This window comes from Pelophylax lessonae, assembly GCF_965119305.1.
Source record: "Pelophylax lessonae genome assembly, chromosome: 4".
In the NCBI taxonomy this organism is placed as follows: domain Eukaryota; kingdom Metazoa; phylum Chordata; class Amphibia; order Anura; family Ranidae; genus Pelophylax; species Pelophylax lessonae.
Window position 1 is genome coordinate 569,834,047 of NC_138771.1, and position 22,452 is coordinate 569,856,498.

Consider the following 22,452-nt stretch of genomic DNA (forward strand, 5'->3'; position numbering starts at 1 on the left):
TACACAGGGCTTTTTTTCTCAAAAAATAGGTACAGGTACTCAACCACGACACCCCCCCCCCCCCCTCCTTCCAAACACATCAAATAGTGGGTATGGTCAAATTTCACTTAAATACTTGTCGGGATTATTGGGGGGTGATTAAAATAATAATAGGTAAAAAAAAAAAATGGATTTAAAAAAAGCCATGTATATTTCATCTTATGCATATAAGATTCTGAACAGGACAGAATCCATTTTGTTAGAAGTTCATGGGAAGTTCATGTTCTTTTACAAGATGCCTTTACATAGTCTTAAGTTCTACAGAAAATCCTTGTGAGTCTTCGATCATAAATAAGGTAATACATTGACATCTCATCAGATAAGGGACAATTAGCGAGACACCATACTAGTCTAGCTTGTAATCTTATCTGTATATAACAATGGACAAAACCCCAGTATACTCTAGCAGACATTTAAAGATGAACTATATAAGTTTTTATAGATACATTCTTATGTGTGAGAAGATATTAGCAATAATTATGTCATTATATTATGTAAGGCATATACATATATATTTAGGAATGTTATATCACATTTTGGGTTTATATTCTTACAGTAGTAATCTTACTTAGAATTCTTTTTCTAATAAGTGTAAGAACATGTGTATCTCGTCACTAATTACCTCATTTCAGAGAAGTTTGTGTCTAAGTGTTCAAGGTGTCGTAAATATTACAAACCAGACGCTATGTCTGACAGCCTATGGCATGGTCAAATAATTAATGGACTTTCACTAGCCAACAGGTCAAAGATCATCAGATAAGAATTGTTTCTAATTATTGTTACATACAAAATCTAATGAACGGTACGATACTGCCCCCTGTAGACGAAATACCAAATGCAGTCTTGGGGTATTTTAGATATTTCCCATATAGAAATATTTTATTGTATTAAAAATATAATTATTAAAATGGCATTGCTTGCCAAGGAGAATGATGGAGATACAGATGGACATTTATGTATGTACTGGGAGTATGGACAAAGTTTTATGTCGTGTTTTATAGTTACTCTTAAATATAGAGAAATCATACTTTAATTTTATTATCATACATTAAGTATTGAATTATCAGGGAGGTGTGTCTATGACCTCACCAGTTAAGGTATAGAATATCCCAACCAATAGGGATAATGTTTCATCCCTCTGGGTTTGACTTATGGTAATTTTTATAGCCCTTTGTTCTTACCATATAAAAGACCCCAGGGATGGGAGAGAGGAGACACACATTACACTGCCCATCATACAATACACATACATCACACACACTACTACATCCCTCGATAGACTCATCCAGACATACTCCATCTTACTCCATCATTCATCTGAAACTTGGAGGGAAGCCACCATCTTAAGAAAGGCATCCATCTTAGGACTCTGGTAACGACCATTTGAAGCTAGCGGCCATCTTAAGTGTGGTAAATATGCCTTGCTATGTTTTTTGATTTTATGCAATATTGTTTATTTCCTTCCTTATATGTTTTATATTGCATATTTAAGGGTAATAAGATTACAATCCCAGCCGTATAAACCATGGTAGATTTTTCTCTAAAAAGCTGATTTTGTTTTTATACATTTTTATTAATATCAGATTTAGTGCATTATTTGCAATTTTAAGTCTTCCGTTTTGCATGGCTTATTCTCATTCCATCTGCAGTGGAATGACTTTCGGCCGTGTAATTCGCAGACAATTGTGGTCTGTTTATATAGAACACATACCTATGGTTCATGCTATACCTGGAGAAATGGTAATCTTGCTTTTGTTTCACTTTGTTTTAGTTTCACTTTCATTATTGAGCTAAACATCACATTGCATTAATTGTTTGAAGTTAGTAGTTTATGAAAGAGTTATTTTTGTTGTGTCACTTCCTGTTTGATCATATATTGTGATTACATGTCTTGAGAATAAATATTTTATATATATTCCATACTGTAGACTGTACTCACTAAGATTGGTATATGCTTTTAGAAAGAAATTAATCAATTAAAAAGAATTCACGACATATTGATTTGTGGCAATAGGTGAAGATTCTCCTTTCTCATAGATCTTTGCTTATTAACCATAAATAGACACTGCTATATTCAGAGCAGTATAAATATTCTGACATAATGAAGTACGAGCGCGAGATATTATTATTAAATATTCTTACATACTTAAATACCAGGACTGCATCACGTACAAAGTGCAAAGTTCGGGGGGGGGGGAGACAATGGTTACATACAGAGTGCAGAGTTCAGGGGTGCGCTACACACAGAGTGCAGAGTTCAGCCTGTTTCCACAGTTGTTTACTTCTGCATCCCCCATCCACATGTCACCTTCACCCCTCTTCAGCTCTGACCTCTGCATGCAATCCCATCTCCACTGTCCCTATCTTCTCCCCACCTCCTAAAAGCTCCACCATCTTCCACATGTCTTACTTTTGTTTCTGTATTAAGCTGAAGGACCTGAGCCAGAGGTGGTGGAACTGATTACACCAAGTTCCAGCTGAAAAAAAGCCCTGCATTTACATAATGTCCTAATCTAAATGTTGGCCAATGAAATAAAATTATATACTGTATGTTTCAAAAGCAGAACCCCTCCATTCAAAAGGGTGCATCCACTTACACTTAGGAGAAATGTACACATTTGATCTTGTTGGCAATGGTTTTATGTTCACAGTTGGATAGCACTGACATAAGAAATTCATCATAAAGTGGCAGAGAGTTAGTCTCACCTGTGTGTACTGTGGCATCGTGACATTCAGGTGGCAGAGCACTTGCTGGGACTGTTCATATTTCATGGGTTTGCGGAGGAAGGAGAGAGACCCGCATGGCTCCCGACTGCTGTCCCGTACCTGAGTGATCACACACACATTTAGAGAAAACTGCAAATGCAAGAGCCTTATATATAAGAGCAAGGACGATGATGTCTAAACTAAAGCAAAAGCTCTCCTAGGATACTACTCTTCAGGTCTGCTAAATGAAGAGGAAAGAATTAGTAAAATGTGAGCACAAAATTCTTCATTGAACAGTATATCCAAATGAAAATGTAAAGTATATTAAAAAAAACACTGTCAATATCTGATAAAAATCATTATCAGTAACCGGTAAAAATTGTAAAATAAAACTTGAAGTGTAAATTCCTATTAAATCAAGCTACTGTATGTGTATTAAAAAATATATAAATGCATTTTTAGTACCTTAATATGTTGCTATTAAGGAATATATTTAAATTACAGTTTTCAAGTTCAGCTTTCAAGTATATGTGAACTCTTACCTTGCAAAACAACTCATTAAATTTAAAATAGAAATGCAAGGCAAAATGTTTGAATATTAAAAAATAAAAAAAAGGCTGCATAAGGGGCTTAGAGAGTTGGGGTGGAGGCTGCAGGGAGGCATGTCACCAGGAGTACAGTCATTCTTCCAGTGATTAGTTCACTGGGTGGGAGGGGGGGGGTGTGACAGCACAAGTCTGACCATTGTGGGACAGGCAGGCTGTTCTCCCAAATAGAATGTAAAGAAAACTGACCACACTGGGATGGATGTGGTTCCACATCTGATATGGTCAATTTGAAATTGGAAGGCAGGGGGACTGGCAGGATTACCGGGTATTTCACACAAAGGAAGTAATACAAAGAGAATAGGATACTTTTTCCTACAAGTACATGGTAACAATGACACAGGAATATGCAAGGTTGCAGTAACATACACTTTAATACTAATTTTTTATTATTGTAAACACAATAGAAGGCAAATATGTAAAACACGAGTACATAAAATCAATCATCACATAAGAGATGTGTGGCAACTATGTTTATAAAACTAATTCCGTTCAATCTCTGCCCTGTTAGTTGTTGGCATAAATTTTCAGCATTGTTAGTTGCACACAGTCTGGCACAGTTGCCACAACAATCCTTAGTCTTCTCCATACTTTGGTAGTATAGAAATATGTGCTGAATGGGTTGTAATTAGGAACAGTACTTAATGAAGTGCAGAGTATGGAATGGGTTTTGTTCAGCCTTACCCTGCTGCCTCTCTATGTCTTTAGAGCAGACAGCGCTGATCACTGTAGATCAATATCCAATCACTAGTTCATAGATCGGTATTGTAGTAGTGGTGTCTCTGCTAAAGAACAATGCTTGAGAGAGGCCCCGAGTAAAGGAGAGAAAAGACATGGACGGAGGGCCAGCATGACAGGGATTAAAGGGGTTTGGGTCTAGCGTGGGCTTCAGCTCAGTCTAATAAGAAATAATGGATTGTGGGACTCACTTGATTGGTGTCTTGGCCTGGAATGGGTGGAGCCGCAGGGAGTGGTCAAGCTAGGGGTCTTGGAAGGTCTTCAGTTGGAGGGAAGCTGCTTTAGGGAAAACTTCACACCCTCCCTCCCTTTTTTCTTGTTTCTGGATATTGCTTCTGGAGTCCACCCCCCCTCCTTTTTGTTTTTTAGGGAGGCTTTTTGTTTTTTGTGTGGTTCTTTGTCATGGCAGCAAGCGGGGTACAAGGTCCTGGTAGGTTAGTATTAGGGCAAACATATACTTGGTAGGGACCCGTCTGAGGTATGGCTCCCAGTAATTGGTATGTTGGTATCTGGGACTGATTATCTCAGAGTCAGTGCTGTGGCGGCTGGTGGCCTAATTAAGTTGGAAGCAGGCACTTTCTTCTTTGATGCCTACTAGGACCTTGAGGCCCCAGTTAAACTAGTTTTAAGGTGTTATTTATCTGTTATGTATACAGTTTGTTAAAAAAAGGCTGCTATGGCCATTTAACTCCAGCCTGTAGTCATGTGGTTATTTATAAGGGGTAAAGGGAGTGATGGTCAGAGCAATATGTAGACAAATCAACTTTATTATCCTAGTCATGTTGTTGTCATCATGTCGGAGGCAGAATCCTCCATTGTAAATACCACGGCTGTGGATGTGGTGGTGGTGGTTTTTAGCATACGTGATGAGTGATATTGGGCACAATTCACTAAAGGTTATCGCATGCATAATGACAGTAGCGTGACCACTTACTGCATGCAATAATGAAAATGTAAATTCACTATTGCTCGTATGAGGTATTTAGCGCAAACACCAAAAACGCTTGTTAAATACCGGATAAAAAGGGGCATTAAAGTCAATTCACAAAAGGAAATAAATGGAAAAAAAATATATAAAAAAAGATAGGTGGGAAAGTGCAAGCTGGAGCAGGTGTCAGCTAGATTTTATTCAGGAGTTGTTTCTAGAGGCTGGCAGATGGCATAGCAAAGATAATGGAGCCCTTTGAATCCAGTCTTCTGGAATTTAAAGCAATGCAGAAGAGGAGGAGGAGAAGGAGAAGAAGATCTCAAGTGGTCCTTTTAAAGGAAAGAAGCTTTAAGGACGCACACTGCTGGATCAATTCACGGATCCTGATACCCTGCAGAAGTTCAGGTTATCCAACCCACTTATCATGGAGCGTTATACACAACTCATAGGGTACCTTGAGCCCCCAACACAGAGAGACCATGCTATACCAGCCATTACTTAATTGCTGGCCTTTCACTTTTTTGGAAAAGCATAAAATCAGATGCTTGACTTACCGCAAGGTTTCATGCAATATTTAAGGCATACTTTGGAAAGATATCGCTTAGTGAATTGTGCTCATTGTCCAAATACAGTCTATTTGTGTTGATATAATGTGTTTATGATAACATACAATAAATAGGTTTTAGGGTTGCAGAAACGAATTTGTATTTTAATCTTTCAAATACACTTTGCAATAAACGTTCTAAAAGTGTCTCCATTGTGGAAACATTCCACTGATGCAGGCATTAAAAAAAGAAAGAAAAAAAAATAATAAAAATAACGAAAACTATCAAAAATTCTCAATCATGATGAGACATAACATAGGGAGATTTGCATGTATAAGAGTCATGTACTGAATTATTATTATTATTTTTTTTAGATTTTGCCCTAACACACACTTTAATTGCACTCCAAATGTGATGAAAGCATCAGACATAGACATTTCTGTGTATGTAAATTTAAACTGACTGGCGGGAACATCCTTCATCAAACCATAACTTTTTAGGAAGTTGTGTTTTGTGGAAGGGGTTATATGAGGGCAGGGCTACATGCAGAAGGGAAACTACAAATGGCACGGCATGAAATAAATAGGAAGCCTCTCAACCACCATCAGATGCATTCCTCTCTGCTAGGTGTGGTAATAATCAAGCCTTTGGCGATTTCCTTCTAAAGCAAGCAGAGATGGGGTTTTCATCTGACCACTCAACATGCATTATATATGCACTGCATGAATTATGTATCACTCCTCCATTATATTACAGACTGAGTCCACGGAGGCAATAGATGGGCAGCTACAGGGCTGGAAGGTAATGGAGCACTGATGCCCAGAAGGGGAAAGGCCTGGGGTATATGTATTGCTGCTATGGGAAACAATGAAGATAGCAAACCCACTTCTGGCAATTAAATAATTGATAGTGAACAACCCTCCAGCAGCACAGAATAGCAATCACAGCCCCCCTTGTACTTTTCCAGAAACTCTCAAATCTAACTAAAAACTTTTAATAGCTGTGTCACTATGCATTCTGACACTGAAGATTTTTGCCAGAGAAATAAATTACAAGGTGTCACCTTAATGGGCAATGCAAGCCTGTTCTCTTTAAATGCCTGGAAAGTAAAACTCCTCTGCTGTGTTGCTTTCTTCAAAGGAATAAGATTTCCCGATAGCTCCACAAATAGCTGCGTTCCATCCATGACCTGTAATCACAAAGTTAAAATAAAAGGAAATCTCGGTCCATGGAACAACATCATATCTTTGAAAAGTTTTCTCACTGCTGCCATTTAATACACTGGATCCAATACGCATACCTTGCATATCAGAACATCACTATATATTTGTCATTAAATGCATCCTGTGAAATGGAGAGGGAAATTAGGTTCTGTGAAAGTCATAGTCTGTGGTGACACCATGTGTAAGGATAATTGAACAGCTACTTCTGTATGGAAATACAGGGCTTTAATGTTGCAGGAAGATTCCTAATGACTCCAATGTGATTCAGTGCTAATCTGTCCAGTGTCTCAGTGAAATTACATGTTTTCTCTTATACTGTTACTATATTCCAGTGTCACTAGATGCTTCCTCATTTATTGTTAATATATTCCAGTGTCACTACACACTCCCTCATTTATTGTTATTATATTCCAATGTCAGTACATGCTTCCTCATTTATCGTTGCTATGTACCTATGTCATTGGATGCCTCCTGTATTATTGTTAATGTATACCAGTGCCGCTAGATGTTTCTTCTGTTATTGTAACTATATACCAGTGTTACAGAACACTTCATTTAGTGTTACCATTTATCATAACTGGATGTTTCCTCTATAGTTTTTATAATATACCAGTGTCATTGAATGTTTCCTCTAGCATTCTCATTAAATACTAGTGTCATTGGCTGTTTCCTCTATAATTGTTACTATTTACCAGTGTCATTGGCTGTTTCCTCTATAATTGTTATAATATACCAGTGTCATTGGCTGTTTCCTTTATAATTGTTATAATATACCAGTGTCGTTGGATGTTTCCTTTATAATTGTTATAATATACCAGTGTCATTGGCTGTTTCCTCTATAATTGTTATAATATACCAGTGTCATTGGCTGTTTCCTTTATAATTGTTATAATATACCAGTGTCATTGGCTGTTTCCTCTATAATTGTTATAATATACCAGTGTCATTGGTTGTTTCCTCTATAATTGTTATAATATACCAGTGTCATTGGCTGTTTCCTTTATAATTGTTATAATATATACCAGTGTCATTGGATGTTTCCTTTATAATTGTTACTATTTACCAGTGTCATTGGCTGTTTCCTCTAGAATTGTTATAATATACCAGTGTCATTGGCTGTTTCCTCTATAATTGCTATAATATACCAGTGTCATTGGCTGTTTCATCTATAATTGTTATAATATACCAGTGTCATTGGCTGTTTCCTTTATAATTGTTATAATATATACCAGTGTCATTGGATGTTTCCTTTATAATTGTTACTATTTACCAGTGTCATTGGCTGTTTCCTCTAGAATTGTTATAATATACCAGTGTCATTGGATGTTTCCTTTATAATTGTTATAATATACCAGTGTCATTGGCTGTTTCCTTTATAATTGTTATAATATACCAGTGTCATTGGCTGTTTCCTCTATAATTGTTATAATATACCAGTGTCATTGGCTGTTTCCTCTATAATTGTTAATATTTACCAGTGTCATTGGCTGTTTCCTCTATAATTGTTAATATTTACCAGTGTCATTGGTTGTTTCCTTTATAATTGTTAATATTTACCAGTGTCATTGGCTGTTTCCTTTATAATTATTATAATATACCAGTGTCATTGGCTGTTTCCTCTATAATTGTTAATATTTACCAGTGTCATCGGCTGTTTCCTCTATAATTGTTATAATATACCAGTGTCATTGGCTGTTTCCTCTATAATTGTTAATATTTACCAGTGTCATCGGCTGTTTCCTCTATAATTATTATAATATACCAGTGTCATTGGCTGTTTCCTCTATAATTGTTAATATATACCAGTGTCATTCGCTGTTTCCTCTATAATTGTTATAATATACAAGTGTCATTGTCTGTTTCCTCTATAATTGTTATAATATACCAGTGTCATTGGATGTTTCCTTTATAATTGTTATAATATACCAGTGTCATTGGCTGTTTCCTCTATAATTGTTATAATATACCAGTGTCATTGGCTGTTTCCTCTATAATTGTTATAATATACCAGTGTCATTGGCTGTTTCCTCTATAATTGTTATAATATACCAGTGTCATTGGCTGTTTCCTCTAGAATTGTTATAATATACCAGTGTCATTGGATGTTTCCTTTATAATTGTTATAATATACCAGTGTCATTGGCTGTTTCCTTTACAATTGTTATAATATACCAGTGTCATTGGATGTTTCCTCTATAATTGCTATAATATACCAGTGTCATTGGCTGTTTCCTCTATAACTGTTATAATATACAAGTGTCATTGGCTGTTTCCTCTAGAATTGTTATAGTATACCAGTGTCATTGGCTGTTTCCTCTAGAATTGTTATAATATACCAGTGTCATTGGCTGTTTCCTTTACAATTGTTATAATATACCAGTGTCATTGGATGTTTCCTCTATAATTGCTATAATATACCAGTGTCATTGACTGTTTCCTCTAGAATTGTTATAATATACCAGTTTCACTCAATGTTTCCTTTTCTATGTTATAAGTGGCACAGACATTTTTCTTTCTTTCACGAGACCCAGTATTTACTGACTGTGTACTTTGAGGCATATCACTTTTGGTTGCTGGGGACAATACATAATGTTCCCTGTGTTATTTATAGAGTGTCTCGATGTCATGGAATGAAATCCATCAGGAAAGTTCTGATAGCTATGTGTGACTTTTACTCACTGCTTCCAAGTCTCTTAAACATTATGCTTGGACTACAGACAGAAACCACATGTACCTCAATGTCCCGGCTACGTGCCACCTCAGAGAAATTCTCATGCTGTTCCAGTGTCTTCTCCAATTTATCACCCGTCATACAATAGCAGCGCAGACGTCCTTCCCGCCCATCTGACATTTTTGCAAAGACCACAAATCGGGCAGTGTATGGCACGGCACTGAGATCCCGGTACAGCTGGGAGGAGAAGGAAACAGCCTCGGCAGTACGAGGACAATCTGACAGCCAAAACCTGGAAAAGTAACATAGGTTGGTGCAGATAAATATAGGCTAACAGAAAATATAGGTTTTTTATATAATAGCAGAAAAGCAACAGCAACAATGTGGGGCAGGGATTAGCAACCATCAAAAGCCCTAACAACCACCAAGAGGCATGCTTTCAATGAGAAGACTATTGAATAATGATTTCTGGGTGCTATAGCTTACTGCACATTGCTCTTTGCTTTAGTCTACCCCTGAATATCTGAAAGTTATTGCTTACCTGGCAGAGACGTTGGTTGTAAAGTTGGCACATTCATTGGCATATATTAATTTTGTAGTTCCAGTTATGTCTTCCCATTGAGCAGGAGCTGTTCCACCTGTCAAGAAACAGACGAATATGCAGAATTGGGAAAATACAAAGGACACTTGCACTCACAAATATATATGAGGCATATAATTTTAGGTTTAAGAATACATTATATTGCCAAAGTTTGTGAATACTTTATCATCACACCTATATGGATTTATTGCATATTTTAAAACCAAGGGCATAAATATGTATTTGCCCCTCCACCCTCATCTTTGCATCTAAAACAGACTCCACCCTTATGGGAGGCTTTTTACAAGCTTTTGGATTTTGTCAGTGGAGAGGACTTGGATTACAATAGCATTCAAATTTTTCCCAAAGGTCTTCAGTAGGTACGAGTTCAGAGCTCTGCGCAGGCCACTCAAGTTCTCCCACACCAAGCTTATCAAACCATGGAGGAGATTTACTAAAACTAGAGCATGCAAAATCTGGTGCAGCTCTGCATAGAACCCAATCAGCTTCGATGTTTTATTGTCAAAGCTTTATTGAACTATTACTTGGCTACCATGCACAGATGCACCAGATTCTGAGTGCTCCAGTTTTACTGAATCTCCTCCCATGTTTACATAAAGCTGTCTTTGTGTACAGGGGCACAGTAATGCTGGAACAGACAAGTGCCTACCCCAAACTCTTTCCACAAGGTTAGGAGCACACGATTGTTGTGGATTCCTCCATCCACACACGGGGTCGATGATGGAATCCTCCCACTGGATCATTGTATTCTGAAGACACCTGTGGCTTCAGCTAATTGGCTGCAGTTGCTGATCATTAAACAGAAGTCAATTAAATAAAGGAATTTTGTTGAGTGAGGTAGGCCACACACTGATCGAGAGTTTGTCTGGTCCCTGCTGGACTAATCAAATTTCTGTCGTTGTATGGCCAACTTAGGAATATATACACAGTGCAACTTTACTGTCCCTTTTGTAGAGCCCCCACCCCTTTTGTGCAGTTATGAGATTTGTTTATCAGCTTTGGATTCCAGTCTTTTAGCTAAGCTGCCTCATTAAACTGATGCAAGTGGGTAGATCAACAACCAATTTCATTGTACAATTGAGAGAATTTTTTCATTGCTTTCAAGATGGTAGCAAACAGGAAACTGAGATAGACAAGTGGCAGTTAAAAAAAAAGAAAAGCAAACAAGAGGAGTTCTGAAAATGCATTATAGACAATATTGTTGGGTGGCAGCTGGAAGAAGCTTGAAGGCAACTTTCTTGGATTCTTAGTTGTTGGTCAGTAAAATCCTTTAGCACGTGTACTACCTACCTGTTACACTGCAGAGCAGCCTCAAACTAGTGGTATCTCCTTCACCACTGTCCCTGGGATTATCTTTCCAAGATGGAGGCAGGGGTATGCGCAGTCCTATAGGCCGATGAAATTTCCTGCGCCTTGGTTCCACAGTGACTATAGGGCCAAATGTTGCTTGGTTGCCTAGCAACCGGGACACTAACTCATCTGGCACCGGTTGAGCCTAGACAGATATGAGATATGAAAATGTATTTCCTGTGTCCTCCTTTATACATTTCAGTACACAATATAACAAGGAGGTACACAATGAGTGTGTACAGGGCACTTACTTGTAGTGAAAGCTTCACTTTCTTGGTTACAGCTGTTGGGGGGAAGGTGGCCTGAACAAGGGGTACTAACCGGCTTTTCAAGATTCCCCCTTCTGGCCCAATGAGTTCACAGTCCTGGCAAACCCGGGACATGATCACAAAATAAAGTGGGAAGTCGGTGGTGACAATACGGCAAAGACGCTTCTTGTGCAACTCCTCTTCACTCTCCAGCTCTGTGGATGGACCATACAAGTTGGCGTTGAGTTCAATCAAGGACTTAACTCCAGTAACATAAAAATAATGTTCAGTATACAACAACAGGTTTAAATTCTACAAGCAGCTTTGAACTGTTTGATCTCCACTGTAGACAATTTATACCTTCATCCATGCCACTCAGTGCTTCCTCCAGATATTCCTTCCCATACCGATTCTGGTGTTCCTTCCACACAGACCCATTATCGCTGCGCAGTATGACCAATTCTCGGTCACCACGTCCCACTGATGAAAAGTGGGGTATCTCTACCACCACTGGGCTACAGAAGAAGAAATGTATAAGACAGGATATACATGGTTATGACAGGAATGTTTTGATGTCGTTAGAGTTCAGTGATGATCACTTCTTATTTTTTTGGGGCCTAAATATTACATTGCTTGCTAAATCCCAAGGTGCTCAAAATAGCCCATCAAAATATCAAATGAATCTGTGGGCATTTATACCGTACCTATGTGTGTACAAAATCACAGATGATGACATATCCTGCTTGATGTGTTACTTTCAGGCCCATTGTGGTACCTTTCCTATAGGTCATCAGTTGGCATCCACACAGCAAAAACATATTTGACCCTTTTTCCCAACACAAACTATACAATGCACGTGCTCTTGGATGTATGCATTGTAGAGTGCTGAGGGTCAGGTGTGTACTGCATGGATGCTTTCTTGGGGCTGTTGAGGGCTGCATACCAAATCCATAACGCATGCACACCAGGTATGTGGGGCATGAATGAGTATTACAATGTAGACGCATAGGTATTAAGTCATCCCTAAACTAATTCAAGTGACTGTAAATGATCACCCTGTTAAACAACCTAGAAAAAGTAGAAATTAAATGCAAAACATTTTTGTATAGATATAAAAAAAAAACATTAAAAATACCTTTTTTCCCTTTTTTATAAGTGATCACATTCCCTCTGTTCTCAGCTGCATAAGAGCTGGGGGAGGAGAAGCAGCAGCACACTGAGCTTGTCAGTGAATGGCTGTGCTGCAGGGGCGTGTCAGGACATGTCTGATATCTGGAGTAGAGCCTACTGAGTTTGCAGCATAGACAAAGAACTTACCATGGTGTGTTCTCCTCTTGGTGTGGCCAGTTTTTAATAGAAAAGCAAGGGGACTAGCAGGAACACCAGAGATTTTGCATAAAGGAAGCAATACAAAGAGAACAGAATACTTTCTCATACAAGTTAATGGTACGGCAGGCACATATCAGGAATATGAAGTGTTAGGGCTTCATATTCGCTTCATATAACGCTTTAAGTAACTCTATTTGGAGTAAAGCAAAACGTCAATATGCATTCCTTGTAGGAATCCAGTGCACTGACAAAGAATGCATGAATAACATATAATTTCAAGGTCTTTTGTTTAAAAGCATTACCTGGATTAAAAAAAAATAATAAAAAACTGAGATTTATTTATTGATCTACTGTTTTGTGATTTTTAACAGCCCATTGGTAAAGCTATCCAATAAATGCAGCTGCATGTACATACAGAATACACAAACCAATGTGCAAGGAAGCAAAAACTTTTGACATCGCCTACTGTCCCTTTTTTACCACATCCTGACCCTAGAAGACGTACCAAGCCAACTGATGGCTTGCTCTGGCATGCAGGTGACTTAGCATAATCAGGATAAGAGTTCCTTAAATTGGTGGGAAGGTAGTACTAGTGGTTCACTTTTCAAGGTGAATGTTCATGAATAAGGTGAACCAGTGTTTATTCTAAAGGCCCATTTATGTGCGAGAGAAAAAAAAAAATACTGTTTTTTGATAGCACATGATTGGGTATTGAAACTGAACAAAGCTTCACCCTTTTCATATACATTCCCTTTACAAACTGAGCAGCCACTAATACTACTTTCCCACCTATTAAAGGAACTCTTGATCTTGGTATGCCAAGCCATCTGCATGCCATCAGAATAAGCCACCAGATGGCCTGTTACATCTTCTAGGGTCAGGATGCGATTAAATATGGACAGTAGGTTATGTCAGAAGTTTTTGTTTCCTTGGACATTGGTTTGTGTGCACTGTATTCACTTTGCTAGGAGAACAAGCACTATTTAGGAAATCAACCCCTTTACCTAATAAAATGATAAGGTACAGCAATTGGTAAATGTATATTGGAAGGGTTGCAGAGATTTATGGCATCCCTGGGGGCCCATGTATTCTTGCAGCCTTATTTACTAAATTATAAAGTGGGGAGAAGTGAACCTACAGTATTTCTGCTGCGATATTCAATCATGTGCAGGGGAATTTCTTCCTTCACATGAATGTTTGAAGTGTACTACACACTTTCTAACTATTTTTTATTCCAACATTTGAGATTTCAGTCCAAGGGTAGAATTTCATTTTAGAAAAGAAATTTGTAAAACAAGAAAAGTAGTTCTACAAAACAGAACTTTGATAAAAAAAAAAAAAAAACATTTGGGTTGTCCATCATATGTAGATTATAAGGTAAAATTTTTTTTTCCTGGATGTACCAATAAAGTTATTTCAATGTTTAACATATGTGTCTCCTTTGTTCCTGGATGCTATATTTTTAGTGCATTTTAGTGCAACCACATTCTTCCATATAAGTCAGCTAAACAGAGTCCTTCACTACACATGTAAAGCACACTAAGATGTATACATCTGGTGGGAACGAGCTTCAACACTGTCATACAAAATATAATTTCTAGAACACATACGTTGTATTTTCAAAAGTATTGGGACTCCTGCCTTTTCGCACACATTAACTTTAATGGCATCCCAGTCTTAGTCTGTAGGGTTCAATATTGAGTTGGCCCACACTTTGCAGCTATAGCAGCTTCAACTCTTCTGGGAAGGCTGTCCACAAGGTTTAGGAGTGTGTCTATGGGAGTGTTTGACCATTCTTCCAGAAGTGCATTTGTGAGGTCAGGCACTGATGTTAGACGAGAAGGCCTGGCTAGCAGTCTCTGCTCTAATTCACCCCAAAGGTGTTCTATCAGGTTGAGGTTAGGACTCTGTGCAGGCCAGTCAAGTTTTTCCACCCAAAACTCGCTCATCCATGTCTTTATGTACCTTGCTTCATGCACTGGTCCAAATCATTTGGTGGAGGGGGGATTATGGTGGTGTGTTTTTTCTCAGGAGTTGGGCATGGCTCCTTAGTTCCAGTGAAGGGAATTCTTAAGGCGTCAGCATGCCAAGACATTTTGGACAATTTCCTGCTGCAAACTTTGTTGGAACAGTTTGGGGATGGCCCCTTCCTGTTCTAACATGACTGCGCACCAGTGCACAAAGCAAGGTCCATAAAGACATGGATTAACGAGTTTGGGGTGGATGAACTGACCCAAACCTGACAGAACACCTTTTGGATGAATTAGAGCGGAGACTCCGAGCCAGGTCTTCTCTCCAACATCAGTGCCTAACCTCAAAATGTGCTTATAAAAAGAAGAGCCAAACATTCTCATAGACACACTCCTAAACTTTGTGGACAGCCTTCCCAGAAGAGTTTAACTCAATATTGAACCCTACGGACTAAGACTCAGATGCCATTAAAGTTCATATGCATGTAAAAGTAGGTGTCCCAATATTTTTGAGGATATACAGAATAATTTGTCTAAATGTTCACTCTGGGCTCTATTATAAACTACATTTTTTGGGTAAAAAACATGTAATGAAAGCAAAAATCAAACTTTTTTGTGCATAGGTAGTAACCATGTCTCTTACCTCAGAAATTGGGCTCCAGTAGGACCCAGGGCAATTATCCTGCTGGTCAATCCTTCTTCCTCACCCAGGGGTGGCGGGTTATTAAGCTTTTGTGGTTTCACAAGGCGGCAGGTAATGCGTGTCGGAGCTGCACATGTTCGTGGTGGGATAATAACCCGTAGACCATTGTGACGGCTTCCACGCATTGAGCCACCTCGGGCGTCTACCATAAAACTGACTAAAAACCTGTAAAAAAAGAGAATTACAGTCACATGCAACAGAAGCCACACAAAAGACTACATAATAATTACAATATAAATAAATGTATCATCTCAAAGTGAAAATTGCCAATGTGTCACCCTGATCCCAAATAGTTTGAATTATAATGTTTCTTCTTTTTTCTCTATTTCATGACTACTCCTTACATAATCTGCCTCATATCCATCCAGCAAATATTTATACACCAGATTTATGTCATATATCAAATTATCTGTATCAAAACACCATCTGTAGCAGCATTTGTTGGCATTGTTGATGCAGCACTAACCCCCACTAAGCATGTTAGGAGTATACAGACTGTGCTTTTACAGTACCTGCAGAGCCAACTTAGAAGAAAGTTTGTGCACATAGGAGTTCTGATCTATGGAATAATTTGTAGGTGATCAATATGATATGCTGGTAATATCTGGCAAGGAGGATCAAATCTGGGCAATGCATGACTTCCTACACAATAATAAAAACCTATCGGGTTTACATAACAAAAACCCATCTTGCTTTGGACTAAATTCATAAAAGAGAAATCTTATTTGTTACTATAGATTACTGCACTCTTGTTAAGTCATCTAGAGGTCCTGTATACCACACAGGGCTCCATGCAAAAAAGTGTTTCAAGGAACAACACTAGCAACCAATCTGCACCTCCCTCTTCTTTGCCAGTAGTGCATGGAAAACATGAAACGGTGGCTTCTGATTGGTTTTGAGGGGCAACCAGAACCATTCCTCTTTAAAACTTTGTTACGTGTAATGCACACACTTTCTGATTGGGAATCTTTCTCCATCCTTCTCCAAAAAACCAAAGATAACAATTTTAGGGAATCAGGTCACCCAAACTTTGGTAGATGTCGAGTCCTTTATCCACCCCACAGTTTCTTATATATATTTCTTGGGGATTCTCATTTTAAGATCTCAGCATATCTTTAGATCATGCATCTGTACACCTGCTGGGGCCATCATTCAGAGGTTCTACTCTCCTTGTTGGATTTTGTATGCATTTTATACAAAGGAGCAAGCTCAAGTAAAGGTAAAGAAGAACACACAAAATTCCCATTTGAACAGTAATAAAGTGGACAACAATGGTAGGGAGATTATGCTGTTGCAGAATTCAAGACTTATAACAAACCAGAAGATAATGTAATTATTTTTGAGTGGAATCACTCTTTATTGTTCCTTTGAAAAAATGGATATAGAAGTGCAAAAATAATCAAGTAGTCAAAGTGTGGTAAGTTACAGACACACCAGAACTAAAGTCTGTTCCTAAAAGGGCCATTAGATTTGTGCACAATATTCATAAGGTGATCAATGTAAATAGCTTAGTGTTGTGTATATCTGGAGCTTAACTGCCACATCCCATAATATTAGAATTGAAACAAACAAAGAGAAGCCCCACTGGGACTTTAAAGGCAGTTATCAACCAGGTAATAAGAGTAGGGAAAAATAAAATCAATACATTTCTTCAAACATGATAAAGTAGTGATTTTGATCACTAAATAAAAAGTTAAGAACAATGAAATAACCATACAAACATTAATAGCAGTATATTTAGCTCATGTTCTGGAACATACGGTTGGTCTCATATGGCAGGAGGCCAAACCACAGAAGAGTTCTAATAGGATATTCATAAGGCACAGCTACTCTTGAATATTGTACACCCAGTATATAAAAGTATTCTGCCTGCATATATCATATATACTACATATGTGTACCCATTACAATATAGTCCAAAACCTATTAATAATTCATAACTATGGTTATAATGATACCACAACTACTTACTCATACAGTACTGCCAAATAAGTTAAAGCACACAGCATCTGTAAATAGTAAATGTAGAAAACGAAAAGGACCATCTAAGATTTCCCACACACTTGACAATATTCCAATCGCCTCAGACCGTCATAGCCATTGGTGTGGATCCAATAAAGAAATAAGCGCTGATAGTGTAAAACCTCTTACGAGTATTCTTTACTAAAAAAATATTGCATGGTTTACATTTCAAATAGGCATGTAAACCAATCCAATAGACATGGCAACCACTAACACTTCCGGGTAATTGCAATGACAAGGATATGTAACTCTGCCCCAACCGGTTTCATCACAACAGGACTTCCGGGGCATGAGCATCACATCTGTCATTGCTTTATATATCCATCTCAAATGACCAAGCCTCGCTTTCACCTCACAGATTGTGCGGCTCAGCAAGGCGATTCACACCTCTTTCTCAATAAGTATTAAGCCTCATTTTCAACCTGGATATGTTTACCATACCCATACTCTTGGGAGACGATGGAAATAAGGCATCCCCAACAGGAAAAATGTCTACAGTTCCGGTAACACTAGAAAACTGCCACAAATATGTCTGAGGATTCCAACCTGGGAGGGAAAAAATGGGCCCGAACATTAACACTTTATATGGCCGAAGATCTGTACACCAAATAAATACAATTGAAAGTCAAAAATTATAAAAATTATTATTAATTAAAGAAAAAAAAAAAAAATTTCATGCAGGCTTTATCTATAAAACAATTGACATCCCAGTCAACATTTAACTCATAGGGGGTGTAACTTTTAAGTAGAAAAGATCCACTTAGTCTAAATTTTTAGATAATTCTCTCACCCTTAGACTCCCTCTCCAATTTGAAACATGATGGTCTATTCCAATGAAGAGGGTCCTGCCTGGTTCTCTATTGTGTACAAGATCATAGTGTTGTGACAGACTATGATTCTTGTAACCCTTTCGGATGTTAGAAATATGCTCGTTCAGTCTAACATGAAGCGAGCAGGTGGTGAAGCCCACATATTGCAATCCACATGGGCACTGAAGTAAGTAGACATATTGCAATCCACATGGGCTCTGAAGTAAGTAACAAATATTGCAAGCCACAAGTAAGTAAGGCCGCACCACCTGTTCGCTTAATGTTAGACTTAACGAGCTAGAAACTCTAGACATTTGTCCTGTTGGGGACGCCTTATTTCCATTGTCTCCTGAGGGTATGGGTATGTTAAACATATCTGGGTTGAAAATGAGGCTTGATACCTATTGAGAAAGAGGTGTGACTCGCCTTGCTGAGCTGCACAATTTGTGAGGTGAAATCGAGGCTCGGTCATTTGAGATGGATATATAAAGGGATGACAGGATGTGATGCTCATGCCCCTGAAGAAGTCCTGTTGTGATGAAACCAGTCGGGGGGAATTACATATCTTTGTCATCGCAACTACCCAGAAGTGTTAGTGGTCGCATTTCTATTGGATTGGTTTACATGCCTATTTGAAACGTGAATCATGCAAGTGCAATATTTTTTTAATAAAGAATACTCGTAAGTGGTTTTACACTATCATCGCATATTTCTTTATTTGGTCCACACCATTAGCTAAGACAGTCTGAAGCAATTGGAATATTGTCAAGTCTGTGGGAAGTCTTAGATGGTCCTTTTCATTTTCTATGTTGGAATAACATCAGTGAAAACACACTAGCCTAGTTGATCTCCCGTGATAGGAGGTCCATACTCTCTGGTAAGAAGACATCCATACGTGTGGTGGCGGTGAACTCACAAGGTAGAGGGATTTCATTTTGGATAGAAGAACTCTTTTCCAATATCATCGCTACTTTTGTACTTTTTGTGTGTCATATGAATTTAATGTTTGGATTCACTTTATTGTTTGTATAGTGCAGCACTCTTTATAATTTTTTATTTTTTTTTGATGAATATCTCACTTTAGTGGTGAAGCTTTTCAAATTACTATTTACTTCATATCACAAGCACAGTATTGTTTTGTTGACACAGTATTATAAATGTATGAGATGATATTTTAATCATGATTTAGTTCATGAGTAGTATTAGTAGTTTATGAGATAAATTTATGTGCAGCTTTATAAAATTTATATACATGATAAGGTTATAGAAATGTATGCATGGGTAGTAAAATAAGGTTAAAAGATCTTACGTTACCCATGATTTTTAATTTATGTGTAACACTATGATGCCATTTTCTTTCATCATGTTCAATGACTTATCCCTTTGTATTTATTATTCCTTAGCCCTAATGAACCAATGAGCTTCTGAAATGCATTTGCTATTCTTCTGTTTTTACTGTGGCAAATAAAAATCAATTGTATCTGTGAAAATCAACTGTGTTTCTCTCTTACTTTAGCAAATGTTATGCAGTTAAAATGCCATCAGTGGCCTTCAAGCCCAAGGAAATGTTACAATGGCAAATGACAACACTATACTAAGAGTAATATATAGCAGAAATCATACCTAGATCCCAGCAAACAGCTCACCAAGAAGAGGAAAAAAAAATAGCTACTACCTTAAGCTTATTATACAGTAAGTGAATTTCAACTCAGCCGGTTCTTGATGAACCAGGTAAAATTCGCTCAGTGGATGGCCCCGTTGTCTGTGCTCCATTTGTCAACAGTCGCTTGTTCAATTGACTTTTGCTGAAGGATCCTGCTGGAAATTTTTCTATTAAACAGTGGCGACATTCAACCAGATGCAGCCACTGTTATGGTATTAAATAGGGATGAGCTTCAAGTTTGAGTCGAATGTAAGTAAAGTAAGTTAGACTTGAATATTGGGTGTTTGCTCGTTCTTCGAATGACGAATAAATGGGCTTCTTCGTGGGAACTTCGAGTTCCTGCATTATGGACTCTGACCTCTGATTTCAATAAATCACCTGCTGGCCGGTTTCGAATGCCCCCCCCCCGCCCCAAAGCACCTTGCCCCTATGTTAATGGGGACAGGGGTCCCTTCCAGACAGCCAGGGGCTGTGGTTGTGGGGGTCTGTGGGGGGAGGATTTACCAAGGGGGGCCCCAGATCCCGGCCTCCCCCCCATGTAAATGGATATCGGGTACATGGTACCCCTACCCATTCACCAAAAAAGTGTACAAAAAAATGAAGACAAAAGGCAGTTTTGGAAAAGTCCTTTATTAAAAAAAAAGCCCGGAAAAAAAAAGCTCCTACTTCTATGGACGCTTCCCACGCTCTAAGCTGTTTTGATTGTGATAGCTCTTTTATAGGGATCTGACGTCACAAGCTGCCCCAAAATGCACTGCTTAGGTGCAGTGAATAAATTACTGAAGTCAGTCGCCCCCACCCCCATCCTGGCCAGCCAGGCTGTGTGCTCGGATAAGGGTCTGGTATGGATTTTAGAGGGAATCCCACGCTTTTTTAAATTTTGGCATGGGGCCATGTATGGACTGGGGGGGACCCCACGCCATTTTTTATTTTCATTTTTTTACCTGTATTGCCGGGAGCCGACAAAACATTACAGCCGCAAGCAAGTTTAAATAACATTTTTTCCTTTAGAAATGTCAGTATTACTGCAGCAGTCTACATACATCGTTCAGATGCGCTGCTTTACAGGCACATTAAGGGGGCCCCCCAGGCACGATATTTAAAGGAATTTTTCATTTCTATTGTTTCACTTTAGGCTTTATTAAAATCACTGCTCCTGTAAAAACGATAGTTTTAAAAAATGTTTGCATTGATTCATGTCCACCAGGGCAGTACCCAGGTCCCCATACATATACATTTTTTGGGCCAATAACTTGCATTTAAGCCTTTAAAATGAGGACTTTAGATTTTTAATGTTCGTGTCCCATAGACTTTAATGGAGTTCGCATGTTCGCTAGAACATTTCCCCTGTTCGAGATATTCTGGTGCAAACCGAACAGGGGGGTGTTCGGCTCATCACTCGTATTAAATACTAAAACCCAACAGGAGGACTCCATCTGCACTGTTTAGTGTGGATGGAGGAATCTGTTAGATTTCTTTTGTTCAGACCAAGACCTCTACCTGTATAGCCAGCTTTTCTTAGCTGTAGTTACTTTTGTACACAGCAGCTCCAAGCCATCGCTGTTCTAGAGCCTACCAATATAATAGAAAACCAAAAGAATAGATAAATATGGACACTTTAGTGGTGATATTCTATAGCAGCTGCAAGTAAGCACAAAGTGGAACATTAAAGATGAATTTCAGGCATGGTGTATTTTTACAGTTACATTAGGCCAGCTTGGAATGTTTGACCATTCTTCCAGAAGCGCATTTGTGAGGTCAATCACTGATGTTGGATGAGAAGGCCTGCCTCGTAGTCTCCGCTCTAATTCATCCCAATCCCTAATTCATCCCAAAGGTGTTCTACTGGGTTGAGGTCAGTACTTTTTGCAAGCCAGTCAAGTTCCTACACCCCAAACTCGCTCAACCATGTCTTTAGGGACCTTGCTTTGTGCACTGATTCAAATAATTTGGTGGAGTGAGGATTATGGTATGGGGTTGTTTTTCAGGGGTTGGGCTTGGCCCCTTAATTCCACTTAAGGTGTCAGCATACCAAGACATTTTGGACAACTTCATGCTCTCAACTTAGTGTGAACAGTTTGGGGATTGGCCCTTCCTGTTTCAACGTGGCTGTGCACCAGTGCACAAAGCAAGGTCCATAAAGACATGGATGAGCGAGTTTGGGGTGGAGGAACTTGACTGGCCTGCACAGAGTCCTGACCCCAACCCAATAATACACCTTTGGGATGAATTAGAGTGGAGGCTGCTAGCCAGGTCTTCTCGTCCTACATCAGTGCCTGCCCTTACAAATGCGCTTCTGGAA

At 38.6% G+C, this 22,452-nt stretch overlaps 1 protein-coding gene across 5 annotated transcripts in view; it reads right to left on the reverse strand.

Moving 5' to 3' along the window:
- The window catches only part of ANK1 (ankyrin 1), a 409,057-nt gene that overhangs the window by 57,280 nt on the left and 329,325 nt on the right, over positions 1-22,452 (reverse strand). For all 5 annotated transcript variants that reach the window (XM_082256778.1, XM_082256779.1, XM_082256777.1 and 2 more), the window contains 8 exons: positions 15,597-15,821; positions 12,015-12,169; positions 11,658-11,869; positions 11,347-11,551; positions 9,997-10,093; positions 9,519-9,747; positions 6,625-6,750; positions 2,746-2,865 (listed from right to left, as the gene is read on the reverse strand). In XM_082256778.1, the coding sequence (XP_082112904.1) occupies positions 2,746-2,865; positions 6,625-6,750; positions 9,519-9,747; positions 9,997-10,093; positions 11,347-11,551; positions 11,658-11,869; positions 12,015-12,169; positions 15,597-15,821 (1,369 nt within the window). The remainder of the gene's footprint in view (positions 1-2,745; positions 2,866-6,624; positions 6,751-9,518; positions 9,748-9,996; positions 10,094-11,346; positions 11,552-11,657; positions 11,870-12,014; positions 12,170-15,596; positions 15,822-22,452) is intronic.